The sequence below is a fragment of the Paraphaeosphaeria sporulosa genome (genome assembly GCF_001642045.1).
Source record: "Paraphaeosphaeria sporulosa strain AP3s5-JAC2a unplaced genomic scaffold CC84scaffold_2, whole genome shotgun sequence".
In the NCBI taxonomy this organism is placed as follows: Eukaryota; Fungi; Ascomycota; class Dothideomycetes; order Pleosporales; family Didymosphaeriaceae; genus Paraphaeosphaeria; species Paraphaeosphaeria sporulosa.
Window position 1 is genome coordinate 2,895,643 of NW_017253361.1, and position 15,566 is coordinate 2,911,208.

A 15,566-nucleotide genomic window follows, 5' to 3' on the forward strand; every position below is an offset into this window, starting at 1 on the left:
CTTCTTCTTCTTCTTCTTCTTCTTCTTCTTCTTCTTCTTCTTCTTCTTCTTCTTCTTCTTCTTCTTCTTCTTCTTCTTCTTCTTCTTCTTCTTCTGCGCATGCGTTCCAGAGGAAGAGTGTGAGCTGTCTCCCCGTGCAAGCGTCGAGGTCTCTCTGATAGCGCCGTGCTCCGGCAGAGGTCACTTGACGGTCTTTTTGTTGCGCAGAGAAGCCGCGGCTCGACTCGGCCATCTGTCGCATGAGCTGGCAGCGACTCTGTCCGGTGTCGTGGTTCGTGCAGTAGACCAGAACCAGCTTCAACTCTCTTCCACCTCCGTGCCATCGCCCCTCGCCTTTTCCACAGCCTCCAAATCCACCCTCCACCTCCTCGCCAGGTCCTCCAGAGTGCCCAACCACTGCTTAACAACAGGGTGACATCTCGCGACTTCCTGGAACGTGACCTCCCCCTCTCCCTCGACATGCCCCTCAACGTCCCACGTGAACACCCCCTCCTCATCAACCCACTCCCTCCCCAACACACTCTCAATCGCCAACTCGCCCCTCGCGCGCTCCAGTAGAGCTTGCGCCTCCTCCCATCTCCCCTCGTCGTGTCCTCTGAGCGCAGCAGTAACGCCCTGCAAGACACCCAGCACGCGGCCCACAAGCAGCCCGATCTCCGCGCCTAGCGAGAACCCCTCGTCGAAGCCCTCCTGCACGAATTTGCCCTTTGCGGCCGAGAGCCCCTCGCGGTACGCGTCCGTGTCGAGGTTGCGCTGGCGCGACGGCAGGTCCGAGAGCATCTCGTCGTCGCGCTGGGCAGCGAGGGTGGGGGATGCGTCCGGGGACGAGCCGTAAATGTCGTCGAGGGGGTCGGCGTGCGGGGGCGTCGGCGGCGCGTTGCCCGCGGGGAGGAAGGCGGGGCCTGGCGAGGGCGAGGGTGCGCGTATCATGCTGGATGCAGGGGGCTGGATTCGACGCTGGTGGGAATTTGCTGAGGTGCGGCTCTGCGGCGGCGACGACGGTGGAGGGGCTCGCCAAATTCCACAGCGTTGGACCCTGCATGGGGCGGGGTTGACCGTTAGCCTGCGGACCTCCGCGCCCGAGGGTTGGGAGGCATTGGAGACGCGGGTTGACATGCATTTTGCTGGGCTGCCTTCTGTGGATGAGTCCTCACTAATCACGTACACTTCAACTCGACGCCATCATGTGAGTCTGCTGCGCAAGGTGGACGAGGCGGGCAGGGAAATCAAAGACAAGGAGAACAAGGTGAACCTGCTGTTCATAACCATCGGCTACATGACACTCAAGGACAGGAACGAGACCGAGGAGGGTCTAGACCACAGCTTTGCTCTTCACTATTGCGCAAGACCTCGCTTCATGCACAGCTTAGTCCTCTGCTCGATGCCGCGACAACGGATGAGGATCCCAAGGCGACGTTATGGCGCGTTGTCTCCGTATACGATTCTGTGCTCGGGAAGAACAACGACATCGATTCTCCGACCCTTCGTTCAAGCACAGCTTCTCGCTCAGGAACTGCGCAACGTACGGAGGCGCGCTTGGGAACTTTGCCACGGAGCATCTGTCGAAGCAATGGCCTAACACTTCCTTCGTCCACGAATAGCCAGGTATCGTCGAAACGTCCGGCAGCCGCAACCCGTGGCTCAAGCCCATGTATGCTCTGCTTTCGCCGTGCTCGGTGAGCTAGAAGGAAAGCGGCGAGGCTCAGTCGGAATCTAAGGGGGCGGCCGAGATGCGCGCCGAATGCGCAGAGGAGAAGATGTGGGCGCATACGACAGAGGTGTTCCAGAACATTGCGACGAGGGCGGCAAATACTAGCGGTCAGATTTCCTTCTCTCATAATACAATCTTAGCTTAGTATCACTAATTTTCATTAGCGTTCAGCCGCGTTCACAGCTTAGTCGTTTCGGTAGTTCTGGGTATGCCAATAGCTTCAAGAATAGCATCAAGTTTTTCCGGCTGTTGTCGAAGCGTGTCCCACTCTTCTGGGAACTTGACCATGAGCGTGCCTCCGAGTACCGTCCCATTGAGTTGTACGAATCCAATGTCAGTTCCGTCATCGCGTCGCATCATGTGGCCCTCGTTCCGCCTGGGAACAATCGCCATGCCCTGCGTGCTCATAGCCAGATTGTAGCTGATGGGGAGATCACCATGGGCGGACTCGTGTAGGCTGAGATGGCCGGGATGTGCTGAAATGTAGCCGTCGATCGCTTGCTTTGCCTCCCGGTACAGGCGGTTGTACGTGCTAAGAAGCTGTGTGCCAGACGGCTCAGAAGTAAACCTGCACGCGAAGTGTGAAAAGGGAAGCTTTGGATGCTGGACAACGCTGGTAGAAGCATCTATGATCATGTCAATCACATTCAAGAGCCCAGTCTGCAGGAGCCATACCTTCCGTTCCGTTTGTCAAGATAGAATCCAGGAGCACATCCCATCCCGCAGATTGCTCGCCCTCATGCATGCTGTCCACAGGGAGGAACTGCAGATGGCGGTGCGGCTGGCTAGCTCCGCTATGGTCGCCTGAATTGAAGAAGGCGAACAGGCGGCAGCGGTTGTCCCTGGTTTGCCATGCTTTTAGGCAGGCATATGCTGCCTTGAGATCGTCCTCCTCAAGCGCGTGAGTCTGCTGCTTGTTTGGTTTGGTCGCAAGTATGAAATGACTTTTTATAACAGGAAACTTGTTGAGGACAAGGAAGTGGCTTGGATTCGTGGTAGGTACGTTGGCGATGAACAGCTCGGCGGGCGGGTTTTCGAAGGGATCAATCTTCCTCTTGGGCGTCGGATCCTTGCGCGGCTCCGGCTTCCTCGCGAGGGAAGGACAGTATCGCAGTTGGAACTGACACTTCGTTAGCCTTGTAGAAAGAGACACCGCCGACGTGGTACTTGCGGGAATCCCAGCCGCAGTGCGGATGATGCAGAGCTCGGTCGGAGAAAAGAGCAGCGCCTGCGACGCTCTTGCTGACGTGAATTTGGATTCTACCAGCTGCGGCAGAGCTTCGGAGAGACCTAGCATTTTATTCATGGGCAACGTCGCGCGCAATGGCACGTTGGTGGTGGGGGAGCTGCCCCACTGCGACCTTCTGGGTTAAGCACGGACTGCACATCAAACCTCCGACCGACCATACCCCCGTCCGCAACCTCCTAATCATCGCCTTCACTTCCCCGATAGTCATCGTTCCGTCTCATCACAGCATGGAGAGCAAGCTAATCACATCCTCTCAGCACTCATCGTAGTTTCAAACGAAACAAGGACATCGATTTCTTGAACGCCATGGATGCATATGCAACTTGGAATCTAGAAACAGCAAGACGCTTGAATCCAAGGACGATAACGCCGGCCTTGCAGCTTGCCAATGTGATGGCGTCCCCTTGATATCAACCCAACGCCAGTAGAAGGCACCTCGACTTCCAGACAAGCAATAGGGCAGTATATTACAAGTGGCCGTTGAAATCCTCCGAAAACCCAAGGAAACCCCGAATCTCCTACGCCAAGGAGAGCAGTGAATGAATATGGACCTCAAAGCGAACTTCGAATCTCCGAAGGCAAGGAGAGTAACGGCAGGATGTCGTCCGGAGGCATCTACACTCGACTGCGCGCCTGCTGACTCAATCGCGCTGGTTGATCTCCAACCACTTCTTCTTGCAAGTAGAGTTGCCGAAGTGGTACGATCCGCCGCGCTCGGAGATGTACTCTCCGACCTTCTTCCATGACACCTTATTGAGACGAGCGGTCGTGTCCATGGCCCGATGACCGTCGTCGATACTGTCAAACTGCTGCTGTACGATCTCATTCAAGAGCCGAAGCTGGACTAGGTCAGTACGCGATATTGAACAAAGACAGAATCGACTTACATCCTTCGGCATCCACGTGGGCTTGCGGACGCGGTCTTTCTTTTGCTTGGTCATGGCCCGGTGCCGACCCCTCAGAGTTGACTCGGCAATCTCGCCGCCAAATCGCCCAATGATCCTAGCACGAATCTCCTTGTAGGTCAAACCGGCTGCTTTACCCTGGACGAGGATACGGTTCTCGACGTCCCGCTGCGCTTGTTCGTCTGGTGTACGAGGAAGTCCGTGTGCCTCTAGCCCGGGCGCATTGCGATGCACTTCGCGAGACGGCTCACGGCTCTGGACAATTGCTCCACTTGCGTTCGCTCCGGGGCTGGGGGCGTTCTGCTGAACAGAGTTGGCAAAGCCTGTACGGTAGTACGGTGATTGCGTGTTGGGCTGTATCTGCGAGTACATGGAAGGCTGCCAGGCAAGTGCACTCATGCCACCGGTCTGGTTCACCATGGGTATCCAAGGGAGACTGAACTGGTCCACTTGTGGAGCAAACCCAGCATGGTAGTGCTGCCCTACGGATGGCGCGGCATCGACCGGGGTCGAGCGTGATCCTGGCATACCACGTCCCAGTCCTCCACCAGCCGCGTACGTGAGCTGCTCACGGAAGCCAGAAAAGTTAGAATGTGACGGTGATTGCTTGATTTGAGTGGGCGATACAGACGATTGCTCAGTCCAAGGACCACGGCTGCTCGCTTCTTCGCATCCCGGAACCGGTGAGTATGCCGTGCCCTGCTCCGAGGGCTCGCTGAAATAGGTGCTTCTTGGAGACAAGGAGGCTGTACCGGTGTCGACATCGGAGCCATCTGCCGTGCCGACTGGCTGCAGCAGAGCAGTCTGTCGCATGGGCAAGGGCCACAGTGGACCATCCGTGTACCCGGTTTCGTTCTTTACGCCAGTCGATTGTCCCACCAGTGTGCCCGCGTAGTCGAACTGATGGCTCAAACTGCCCTCATAGTCTAGTTCCGGCATGATCATAGGTGGCGCCATGTGTACGCCCTGGTTGTGGTTGTATGCGCGAGCGTTGGCCGCACCTATTGAGAAATGGGACATTGCGCCAGAGGTCGATGTGCCTAAAGCGTATCCACCAGTCGCAGATGTGGAGGGGAGTATATCAAGGTCCCGCGGCAGACCGTTTGTGTGCCAGACCCGGGTCTGCGCGCCGACCGTAGGCTTGCGCTGCTGCTGCTGGTGCTTTGGCTGATTAGCTTCTGTGTGAGCGCGAAGTAGGGTTGCTCTTACCAAGCTAGCTTCTTCCATGGCGTATCTTCCCAAACTTGCTTGCTGGGGCGAGTGTCGTTGGTGGAGCTGGCGGAGGGACGGCGCAGGGACGAGAGAGTATGGTTGTGCTTGAATCGCAACGTCTTGACGAGCTCGCTCTTGGTACAGGGCTTGTGTCATGAAAAGGTTGCGCGGCCTATAAGAACAACATGTGTCAGTAAGGTCACGTTCTGCGTGCTGCTCAGACGTGGCAAGGAAGAGATAGCAAAGTGGGCGTCACGGCCGCTCCGTGAATCGGGAATGAAGCCGTACAATAGGTCGTCGCGGCAGAAGCGACCATTCACGGGTCACGCCGGGGTCTTAGGCTCTCAGGTGAAGGAGGACTATCCCACGCGACCATGCGGTAAGAGAAAAAGCCTGCCTTGCAAGTGGTAGAATCTCTGACCGCCTCAGCGAGCGGGTTTTCTCGGACCTTGCAATGGTTGTGAATGGTCCATGGATGAGGCTCAGGGCCAGGCATGCGCGGGTTCTCATACACTAGACCAGCAATGCCACACTAAGCTTGTCCTCACGGACACCATTCGCCGGCTCATTTGTCAAGACATAACCAAGCTACTCACATGTACGCCACGAGGGCTGCTGGCACGCAGGGCATCGCAAAGATTGAGCTAAGATCGTAAAGGACAGCACAAACACACTAGGGCAAGTCAGAAACTCCGCCTCGTGGAACCAGTCTGGGTGAAGGAGACTTACGGGAGATACGCGAACAAACTAGCATTAAGGAAAGTAGAAATGGAGCCGAAGCTGCAAATGCTGACAATCACATGAGCAAAGTAGGTTCTACTAGAGCGAAGGGGCTTTCTATCTATACTACCGAACCAGCCGTCCACGTTGCGGCTCCATGTCCGTATACCCCATGTCTTTGGAGGTGCGGCGACGGGTACAATACCTAAGCCGCCGTGACCGACAACTTCGGTTCCGCTCTGACCATTTCTTCGAACCGACCCGAGAGCTGTACAGATCTACACGGACAAGGCATGATCGTGCCGGTCCTTTCCCACGCCCCGTACAGGCTAAGCCCCCGGCTCCTGACTGACATCACTGCGATGATGAGCGCGCATACTTCGACGTGGCAGGCCCGCCGCAGGCTTGCTGTATGCCCAGCCCTGCGGAAGATCTCCAGCGTTACCGCCCCCCTCGACGGCCTATCAAAGTCGAGCAGCAAAGCCTGTGCCGAATCGTGATTGCTCTTCTGATGCTGCCTGAGCTGGCCCCAGGTACCTGCGTCGTCTTGTTTGGCCGACGTGCATAAGCGAACGGGTACGCGCATGGCAAACCAGCGACAATCCTTGCAAGGCGCGGGCAACGGCGCTGTAGCAGGTGAGCAGTCATCTGTAACGAATCGCCACGGACGAAGCAATTGTGGGAGAGGTGATCTTCGCTAGGATGAGGGGGCATATGTACAACATGTGTTTGTGGAGGCTATTGCATGTCTGTGGAAGGCGTTGTACGTGCGCGCGTACGACGTTGGTCCTTCATTACGTTTTACAATTTCCCCAAAGACTCTATCTGTCTCGAGTAATGTAACAGACTTAAAGCGCATCGTATATGCTGAGACTGCTACTTCGAAGATGTTAGCTCACCTGGAACATCTAAGGGTTGGAACGACGTTCATCTTCAAGACACGCTTGGCATACTTGGGACCTCGCTCCCACATCGTCCCAGGATGTCGGTGTCGTTGCGAACCGAAGTCACTCCGCGGCTCGAAGTCCCGTGTCCTATCTGCTGAGAATGAAGTTTGACAGGGAGAAACCTCCTTGCAGTTGTTTGGCAGGTGTCTGGGGAATGCAAGAGCCCGTGCCGGTGGGACGGTCAAAGCGCTGGTGGCGGTTAGCCAATGGTGTCACCAACCGCCATGAACGTGAACGAGGGCGAGATGAAACAGGAAAGGTTGCGTATTGTCAAGTTGCAATGAGCATTGGGGAAGCTAAAGGTCGAACATCTCAAGAATGGACACTCGGGAAAGGGTTCGAGTCGAATGACTGTCTGAGGAGAGGGCTAAGCTAAACTCGTCCATTGGTTGTGTCAATGAGAAGATACATGCAGAAGCAGTATCGATTCTGTGTCTTGGCTGCGTCTCACGCCAAGTCAACCTCCACGCTTGTCGCTGCTTGTGGGGTGCGTATTGGCATACCCGGCTCAGATCTTTGCTTGCGGAGGCGGCAGCAGCTCAACATCTTTCCACGGCAAGTCCAGATGCTGCCACATGAAGGGGAACCTGCCAGGGTCAGCTTGGCCCCTCAAAGATTCCTTTGCATAGTTCGCATACGACCCGACTCGCCACCGGGAACCATACTCGAAACATGTAGGACCCCACAGAAAAGAGGCAGACGTACCTGTCACTTCCAAAGAACGGCTCCTCCTCCCCTTTCGAGTTGCAAACCCAGAACCACGGACATCCGAATGCGCCTTGATCGAGAGCTTCCTTCGTGTTCGCGTTCAACACTTGCTTGTTCTCGGGTGCGGTTGCCTTGCCCAATATCTCCCGAATCTGCACCTCTTCAAATCTCTTCGACAATGCCACCGAAAGGAGATCTGGCTTGCTAACATCCTGTCCCTCTTCCCACATCGCACTGAACAAATCCACGAATGTCTGCACGAAGAGCTCAGGGTACGTAGCTTTGATGTACACCAGGGCACGCTGGGGTAGGAGGGAGAGGATAGGAAAGAACGAAGGCGTCTGCATCTTGGGGACCCCGAAATAGCGCTTAGCGCGTGCAGCGTCGGGACCTGAGTATAAGGCTTTGGCCTTGAGAGTCCATGGTGGTTTGTTGCCTAGCAACCTTGCTTAGGACAGCCAGGTCTTGCCTCGCTCGGGAGGAGATACGTACCACTACCTTCCATGATACCGCCAAGGAAGACGGGCACTATGCTGCTCATGTCAGGTTTCGATACAGAGGGGGGTGGGGGAAATGGTCCGTCTGCGGGAAGTCGCAGCAGGGCGTCGCGCATGCGTTTGCAGGTGCAAGTGGGCTGGGAGCTGAGCGGCGACCTTGGAAGGATTGAAGCACGTACTCTATTTCCACATTGTGAGATTCGAGGACTGATCTGTGTCTCTCGAGATGTTTGAGAGCGAAGTATGAGAAGGGTGACACTGATGCAATTAGGACGGGAAGGCACGTGTAGAGATGGGAAGAAGCTACCGCAGTCAAGATACGCCGTGATTTTGCCGCCAGACATGGTCACGCCTTCTTCGGGGGACAGAGAGACGAGGATGAGTAAACCCGGGGCACGATTTTGTAGAACTCGGATTCTATGGCATCACTCACGGACTGTGCCGTGTATGGTCAAACGTTTGTCATGTGACGCTCGCATGCATTTGCCGAGGTCGTCTAGCAGAAGGGCTGCGATGTATAGCGCCGAACAATGTATGCTAGAGCTTCTGGAGGTGCCGATGACAATGCCTCTGTTCCACGATACAGGTGTGATAGGACTCAATCGATGGTGCGGGGGTTGACGTTCAATGGTTGGGGTAGGCTTGGCAGCCTCGGTTGTGAAAGCTAGCTAGAGTCGCTCCTCCGCGCCATCAGTAATCATGCAACATCTCATCGCGCAGTGATGCGCATGCCTCCGCGGGGGCCGAGGAGCAGAGCATAGAAAGGGCAGCATGCTACAACGACTCGAAAGGAACGATTGCACTTAGCGGAATTTGCGATCGCTCCGTCGGCGACATTCCTCAGAGCACGGTAACAATAAACTACTTGTAGGAACAATTGCCGCGCGTTAATCATGGCGAATTCCGAAAAGAAGGTGGCACTCGTAGTGGGTGCTTCTCGAGGCATAGGGAGGCAGGTAGCTGTTGATCTGGCAAGGAACGGATACGTTGGTGAGTACCACGTGGCCTACAATCGTTCGAGAACTGGCTGACCCACTCGCAGTCGTCGTTGCAGCGAAGAGCACGTCGGATGTCTCGACTGTGACGCCTTTCCCTCCTGACCCCAACTCGCCACAATCCACGATCAGCACAGTCGAGCGCGAAATTCGCGAAGCTGGGGGCGAAGCGACAGCTATCGCCGTAGACACCCGCGACTATACCAGCGTCCAGAAACTGCTTGATGAAACAACCAAGAAGTACGGGCGTCTTGATGTGCTGGTATACAACTCGGGTGCCATCTGGTGGGCAAGTGTCGAGAACACGCCGATGAAGCGTTTTCAGCTCATGCAGCGAGTAAACGTGGAGGGGCTGTACGGCACTGTGCAAGCCTCCCTACCACACTTCAAAAAGAACGGGTGGAAGGGTCGCATCATTGTCGTGAGCCCGCCCATATACTCGCGTTTTTTTCGCGGAAAGACAGCGTATGCGATGGGCAAAGTAGGCATGAGTGTGCTCACCAAGGGTCTAGCTATGGACTGGGAAAGAGAAGGCAAGCAAGACATGGCCATCACAAGTATTTGGCCTGCAGCAGCCATCCAGAGTGCGGCGACGAAGATGGCCGAGAAGGACGCTGCACACGAGCTGCGCAAGCCGACGATATATTCGGATGCTATCCTCGCCATGCTAAACTCACCTGCAGCAGAGGTCAATGGCTGTCTGGAGCTCGACGAAGACTTTCTGAGAAAGAAGGGCGCTGTCGATTTCGAGAAGTACAATCTTGTGGTTGGGTCAAAGCCGCGCCGAATTATGCCGAAATTACTTCCCGACCTCACGGTCAATGAGCAAATGGATGAGGGAAAGAGGATGGACAGTACCAAGTTGCGTGAAAAGTTGTAGGGATCTAAGCGCAGGGACCCTGCACATGGCCACTCCCGCGGACGCTCCCGCTGTGTGTCGCATCTCCCCTTGCAGGGACGTAACGACATCGATCGCGAAGAACTCCGCCGCGATCGCGGGCGATGTTTATCGTTTTGATTCATGTAAGTTAGAGGAGAGGAATATCGATGTCGAGCTATTAAGATGAAGAGATTTGAATGTGCACAGGTGCTATTCTGCATTCTTTGGTCACTCGCAGTCCTAGTCTGATATGCAGACGCTGAGGTCTCGACTTGATCGGCAACTCCTGCTGCATTCTCGCCATCAGCCCTCCTTCACACATTCCATCACGTCCACTTCTCCGTCGCGTCGACGCGTGTTTAGTAAAATGGAACGGGATTCGTATTATCCAGTCTAGTTGTCCACCAAATGTGAAACTTCCTTTCACAGTCTTTATTGCGATTTCGCATACACTCTTTCCAGCGCCAGTCGCTCACGTCACTTTTGCAGTCATTTGAATCAGGCGCATTCGTTTCGCAGCACTCGTTTTTGCTATTTTTATTGCTACAGGGTGCGGTAGCCCCTCCTCCGCATCATGTTCAAATATCATATGCGATCCAAGCAACGAGCTTGGAATACTTGCCTCAGTCACATCTTCATCTGGATATTCTTCTTTAATGGTGCCCTTGCGCGACCACAAGGACTCCTGGGAGGACTTGTTGGTGGTCTCACCGGTCAACCTACCGCCTTGACTTGCACTGACGGCAATGGCGCAACGTATACGAACGGTTCCACTATTGTCGACCAGGGTCGGATCTATCAAGTCGTATGCAACACGAACATCCTCCAGACAGCCCTCGGTGTCAGTGTCACACCCAGCCTGACTGTGTGTGTTGATACATGCGTCGGTAATCCTTACTGCGTTGGCGCTACATACGACAAAACTACAAACTCCTGTCTACTGAAGGGAGTGACGGGGATAGTAGGAGATTTAGTAGGCGGCTTGGGCACGACACTCGGAGCCACACTGGGCATAACCAACGGCCTCATCGCCCTAGTACCCGTCGGTGTGGTTAGCACTTTACTACCCAGCTCGTTGCGCACAGCGATAGCTGCATCCGCAATCTCCAACCCTACCTCTCGGGCTTCGTCTGCTATAGCAGCTTCTGTTTCCTCTGTGTCACCCATTCACGTTAGCTTCAGCATTGAAGCCAGTCTCTCTGTCGGGCCATCGGCTATCCTGGGCTTGCTGCCGAGCTCTTCGCCTGGAATAAGGCAATCAACAGGGGCAGCTGCTAGTAGTCCTCTGTCTGCGGCTCCAGTCATAAACGGTGGAAGTCTCCTGTCGGCCGTTTCGAATATTCCATCGTCCCCAAACCCAAGTGTGGCTCTTCCTAGCGTGTCGGGGGTAGCTGCGCTCCCTAGCGTTTCTGTTGCGGTATCAAATGTCCTGAACTCACTCAACTCGCAGATCTCGTCAATCAGACTTTCGACGCTTGCAGTATCCTCCATACCATTGATCCTGCCCTCGTCGGCCCCTGCATTACTCCCCTCTTCAGCTACTCCACTGCTCCCATCGCCGATATTGCAGGCTAGCAGTGTCCAGAATGGGCTTGGGGGATTACTCGGCGGTCTCGGTCTTGGGCTGAACAGTATACTGGCCGTACCAACGCCTAGCGTGGGCAGTGTACTGAATCCTCTCACTCCCATTGTTGGCGTTGTATCCGGAATCGTTGGAGCAAGCCAAAGCGTCCAAAATCTTCCTAGTTCTGTCGCCGCGCAGAGTCCTCTTACACTTGTTGGAGGCGTCATATCCAATGTCCTTGGCGGCTTGTCTGGCTTGCCCGCGCCCTCGACACTCTCAGCGAGTCCACCCTCGGCACCAAGCGTAAGCAGCGTTCAAAACCCTCTCAACGCTGCCGGTGGCCTCCTTTCTGGTGTCGCTGGAGGCTTGAGTAGCGTATTGGCCTTGCCAACACCTTCAGCGAGCATTGCCGCGCTCTCCATTCCCGCTATCAGTATTCAAAATCCTCTCACTCCCGTGGGCAGCCTACTTTCTGGTGTAGCCGGAGCTTTGAGCACTATATTAGCCGTCCCAACACCTTCAGCAAGCATTCCCGCACTTTCCGTTCCGGCCATCAGCATTCAAAATCCTCTCACTCCCGTGGGCGGCCTACTTTCTGGTGTAGCCGGAGCTTTGAGCGGCATATTAGCCGTGTCGACACCTTCGGTGAATGGTCCCTTGGTTCCCTCGCTTGCAGCGGCGAGCAGCATTCAAAATCCTCTTGGCGGCGTCGCATCGTTCCTAACAGGGGGTGGTGTGACTGTATCGAGCTTCGCTGCAGGTGGAGGCGGTATCATTCCGGCACCCTCACTATCCTCGGGCATTTCAGTGGGCGTTCCAGTCATATCACTGCCTGTTATCTCGATACCTAGCCTGGTGCTACCAAGTGTTTCGCTGCCTGCTCTTTCTGCCCCCGCGGTATCAGTCGCAGTACCTGCTCTCTCAACCCCCGCAGTGTCTATATCGGTACCGGGAGTATCGATACCTGCGCCTTCGCTGCCAGACCTCTCGCTACCTGGGCTATCAATCCCAGCTCCCTCACTCCCCGTTATCTCAGCTCCGAGTGTCGCGCTACCTAGCATATCATTGCCGGCCCTTTCTATTCCCGCAGTGTCTATTGCGGTACCTACTCTATCAGTCCCCGGAGTATCTCTTTCAATTCCTGCAATCTCAATACCTGCTCCTTCGCTACCTGTCCCCTCTCTGCCTGCAATCTCGGCACCTGCTCCTTCCATCCCAGGGATCTCAGTTCCAGCGTCTGCTTTTTCGGCCCCTGGACTGCCGGTTCTTTCTCCTTCGCTTCCAACCCCTAGTCTTTCTGTTCCCGGCGTCTCACTCCCTGGGATCTCGATACCAGCCCTCTCGCTCCCCGTCATTCCAGTCCTCAGCGTCGCTTTACCTGCAATCTCGATACCCATTTCTTCGATCGCGGGAGTCCAAAACCCGAGCGTCTCGATCCCTACCGTGGCGATACCCACACTTTCGTTGCCGAGTCTCTCAGTACCTGCCCTGAACTCGCCTTCGGCTGGAGCATCATCCGTTCCTGCAACGGGTGGCGTGCAGAATCCGCTTGGTGGCCTCTTGTCAGGATTAGCAGGCGGCCTGGGCAGCGTCCTTGCAGTGCCCTCACCATCGTTGAGCCTCTCGGTCAGTCTTCCGGGCATATCGGTACCTTCGGTTACGATCCCGTCAATCGCGTTGCCGTCAATCACATTGCCCTCAGTCGCAGTGTCTCCATTGATTTCACCCGCTTTGTCTTCAGTGTCATTGGCTGTGGTGCCTCCGCTATCTTCCGTTATTTTACCTCCTCTTCCGGGATTCAGCAGCCCGCAGAACCCGCTGGGTGGACTTCTATCGGGCATAGCAGGGGGCCTCGGGAGTATACTTGCGGTGCCATCAGTGCCAGGGATCGGTGTGCCGTCAACAACACCCATCGTACCAGTGATCACGCCGTCAGCTGCAGGTCCGGCTGTTCCTGGAGCTACTGCGGGGACGGACCCGCTTGGAAATATCGTCTCGGGCGTTGTAGGGGGTTTGGGCAGTTTATTAGCTGTCCCCAATGTTCCTTCGTTAGGCCTGTCAGCGATTCGTCCAGATGCTTCGGTTTCGAATCCATCTGCCATCCTCCCAGCACCTTCATCCGTCCCTACAGCGGGCCAGAATCCCCTTGGAAACATCTTGTCCGCGGTGGGAAGCTTGTTCGTTGTTTCATCCTCCCTCAACGTTCCGCAACTCTCAGCAGTGGTCCCTGTCGTATCTCCGAACGCACCATCAGCTCTTCCAAATGCTGCGTCATCAGTACCGGGTGCAAACGTTGTGTCGCCATTGCTACCTGGCTTGGGATCTGCGCTCCAAAGTCTGGTGGCTCAACCCGTCTCGATTCCGAATTTGCCTTCACTTGGTCTGCCTTCTAGTCTCCCGGCGGTATCTTTTCCTGCTAGTGTTTCACCGCTGCCAGCTGCTTTTGAATCTGCGCTGGATAATCTTGCAGGCAGCCTCCTGGCACAGCAGAGTCCGCTACCTGCCGCGTCAACACCTGTGTCTGTTAACGGTCAAGCACTCTTACCGGCGATAGGCAATGTTCTGGGAAGCTTACTTGGGGTACCAGGCCTCGCTTCTGCGACTGTCAACGCACCTCTCATTACGCCCTCGCCCACAAGTCTCTCTGGGCCACAAGAGAATCAGTTGGAACAGATGCTTTCGTATCTTTCATATGACCTGGGCATCTACTTTCCACGTGATCAGATGATATCCCTGCTGGGTATCAAACCCTTCACAACGATCCCGTCGAGCTTGAACGTTCCAGCACCGATACCCACGAGCCAAGGACTCATCCCAGGTGTCCTTAGCGTCTTGGGACTCGGTGCGAGCCCTGTTGTGCCTCCACTTCTGTCGACACCAGTTCTTGCGCCACAAACTTTGCCAACGTCAGTAGCGAGACCACCTGTCAGTAGCGCTGGTGGAGATTTGTTAGGGGGTGTTTTATCTGCGATTGGACTCGGAGCTCTTTCATCACCACTTCCTCTTTCACTGTCCGCTCCATCAGCCGTGCCTCCTGCTATCTCGTTGCCACAGTCTTTGGCGTTGTCTTCGCTACAGTCGAGTGCTCCTGGGCAAACCGTGCCGAACATCGTTGGGGGACTACTCTCGGACCTGGTTAACGTCCCCGTACCGACAGCCGCATCAAACAACCTACCAGTAACGACCAGGAACAATTTGGGACTTCCCAGTCTACAATTGCCCAACTTGCCTCTGCCCACTACACCATTGATCAACGTTGATCTTTCATTGCAGCTACCGTCTCTTGGGCTACCTAGCCTAGGTCTTTTATCCATCCCATTGATCGATATCGGAGCTCCGTCACTCGTACTGCCATCTGTGGGGTTACCAACAATTAATGCAGGGCTACCGTCGCTGCAGGTTCCGCCCCTGGGACTCCCAAGCCTTGCTTTGCCGACTACACCGTTGGTAAACGTTGACGTCTCGTTGCAGCTGCCGTCTATTAACCCCACCGCTCCGTCGATCAACCTCGAGCCATCAGTCAATGTCCGGCCGTCCATCAACTCTGATTCTAACATCAATGTCCAGCCAACCATCAATGTGCAGCTTCCTTCTATACAGCTCCCATCCTTGGCAATCCCAAGCCTGGCTTTACCTAGTATACCTTTGATCAATGTTCAACTACCAACTTTGAGCACCCCGGGAGTGGTACTGCCTACTACACCGATAGTAAACGTTCAGTTTCCGTCCGTAGGCCTTCCTACACTGCAACTTCCGTCTGTAGGCCTTCCTTCACTGCAGCTTCCGTCCGTGGATCTACCATCCGTGGGTCTGCCGTCCGTGGGGATTCCACCTATAAGTCTGCCATTGATAGGCCTGCCGTCTGTGGGTCTACCATCTATAGATCTACCGTCTATAGCTCTGCCATCCGTGGGGATTCCACCGATAAGTCTGCCATCGATAGGCCTGCCGTCTGTGGGTCTACCGTCCATAGCTCTGCCATCCATAGCCCTGCCGTCTGTGGGTCTACCGTCTATAAGCCAGCCCTCCGTGGCTCCGCCGTCCGTGGATCTACCGACTGTGGGTCTACCGTCCATAACTCTGCCATCCGTGGGGATTCCACCGATAAGTCTGCCATCCATAGGCCTACCGTCTGTGGGTCTACCATCTATAGACCTACCGTCTATAGCTCTGCCATC

The 15,566-nt window shown here is 55.4% G+C and overlaps 7 protein-coding genes across 7 annotated transcripts in view; 1 reads left to right on the plus strand and 6 right to left on the minus strand.

Annotated features, from left to right (window-relative positions):
• Nucleotides 1–1,116, minus strand: part of CC84DRAFT_1084192 (ABC1-domain-containing protein) — a gene marked incomplete at both ends in the record, with an annotated part of 3,649 nt that extends 2,533 nt beyond the window's left edge. Inside the window, one exon of the mRNA XM_018174042.1 lies at nt 303–1,116. Within this exon, the coding sequence (XP_018040643.1) occupies nt 303–1,116 (814 nt within the window). The remainder of the gene's footprint in view (nt 1–302) is intronic.
• Nucleotides 1,117–1,888: 772 nt separating this feature from the next.
• CC84DRAFT_1184366 (5',5'''-P-1,P-4-tetraphosphate phosphorylase 2) lies at nt 1,889–3,017 on the minus strand (the record flags this gene model as incomplete). The annotated part of the gene is made up of 3 exons (XM_018180745.1): nt 1,889–2,337; nt 2,387–2,831; nt 2,883–3,017. The coding sequence occupies 3 exons, from the start codon at nt 3,015–3,017 to the stop codon at nt 1,889–1,891; spliced, it is 1,029 nt and encodes a 342-aa protein (XP_018040644.1).
• Nucleotides 3,018–3,601: 584 nt separating this feature from the next.
• Nucleotides 3,602–5,092, minus strand: CC84DRAFT_1213623 (uncharacterized protein; the record flags this gene model as incomplete). Its single annotated transcript, XM_018182550.1, has 3 exons — nt 3,602–3,799; nt 3,848–5,026; nt 5,075–5,092. The coding sequence occupies 3 exons, from the start codon at nt 5,090–5,092 to the stop codon at nt 3,602–3,604; spliced, it is 1,395 nt and encodes a 464-aa protein (XP_018040645.1).
• Nucleotides 5,093–7,030: 1,938 nt separating this feature from the next.
• Nucleotides 7,031–8,586, minus strand: CC84DRAFT_1112430 (glutathione S-transferase kappa 1). The gene is made up of 5 exons (XM_018175319.1): nt 8,257–8,586; nt 8,129–8,207; nt 7,945–7,985; nt 7,450–7,888; nt 7,031–7,331 (listed from the first exon to the last, which is right to left on the minus strand). The coding sequence occupies exons 1-5, from the start codon at nt 8,291–8,293 to the stop codon at nt 7,253–7,255; spliced, it is 675 nt and encodes a 224-aa protein (XP_018040646.1). The 5' UTR covers nt 8,294–8,586; the 3' UTR covers nt 7,031–7,252.
• Nucleotides 8,587–8,654: 68 nt separating this feature from the next.
• On the plus strand, nt 8,655–10,216 carry CC84DRAFT_1256145 (putative Hydroxysteroid dehydrogenase-like protein 2). The gene is made up of 2 exons (XM_018184599.1): nt 8,655–8,939; nt 8,992–10,216. The coding sequence occupies exons 1-2, from the start codon at nt 8,843–8,845 to the stop codon at nt 9,822–9,824; spliced, it is 930 nt and encodes a 309-aa protein (XP_018040647.1). The 5' UTR covers nt 8,655–8,842; the 3' UTR covers nt 9,825–10,216.
• A 775-nt stretch (nt 10,217–10,991) lies between these two features.
• Nucleotides 10,992–11,513, minus strand: CC84DRAFT_1213626 (uncharacterized protein; the record flags this gene model as incomplete). The annotated part of the gene is made up of 1 exon (XM_018182551.1): nt 10,992–11,513. One exon carries the CDS (start codon nt 11,511–11,513, stop codon nt 10,992–10,994), a length of 522 nt encoding a protein of 173 aa, XP_018040648.1.
• Nucleotides 11,514–12,077: 564 nt separating this feature from the next.
• CC84DRAFT_1213627 (uncharacterized protein) lies at nt 12,078–13,544 on the minus strand (the record flags this gene model as incomplete). Its single annotated transcript, XM_018182552.1, has 1 exon — nt 12,078–13,544. One exon carries the CDS (start codon nt 13,542–13,544, stop codon nt 12,078–12,080), a length of 1,467 nt encoding a protein of 488 aa, XP_018040649.1.
• Nucleotides 13,545–15,566: the final 2,022 nt, after the last annotated feature.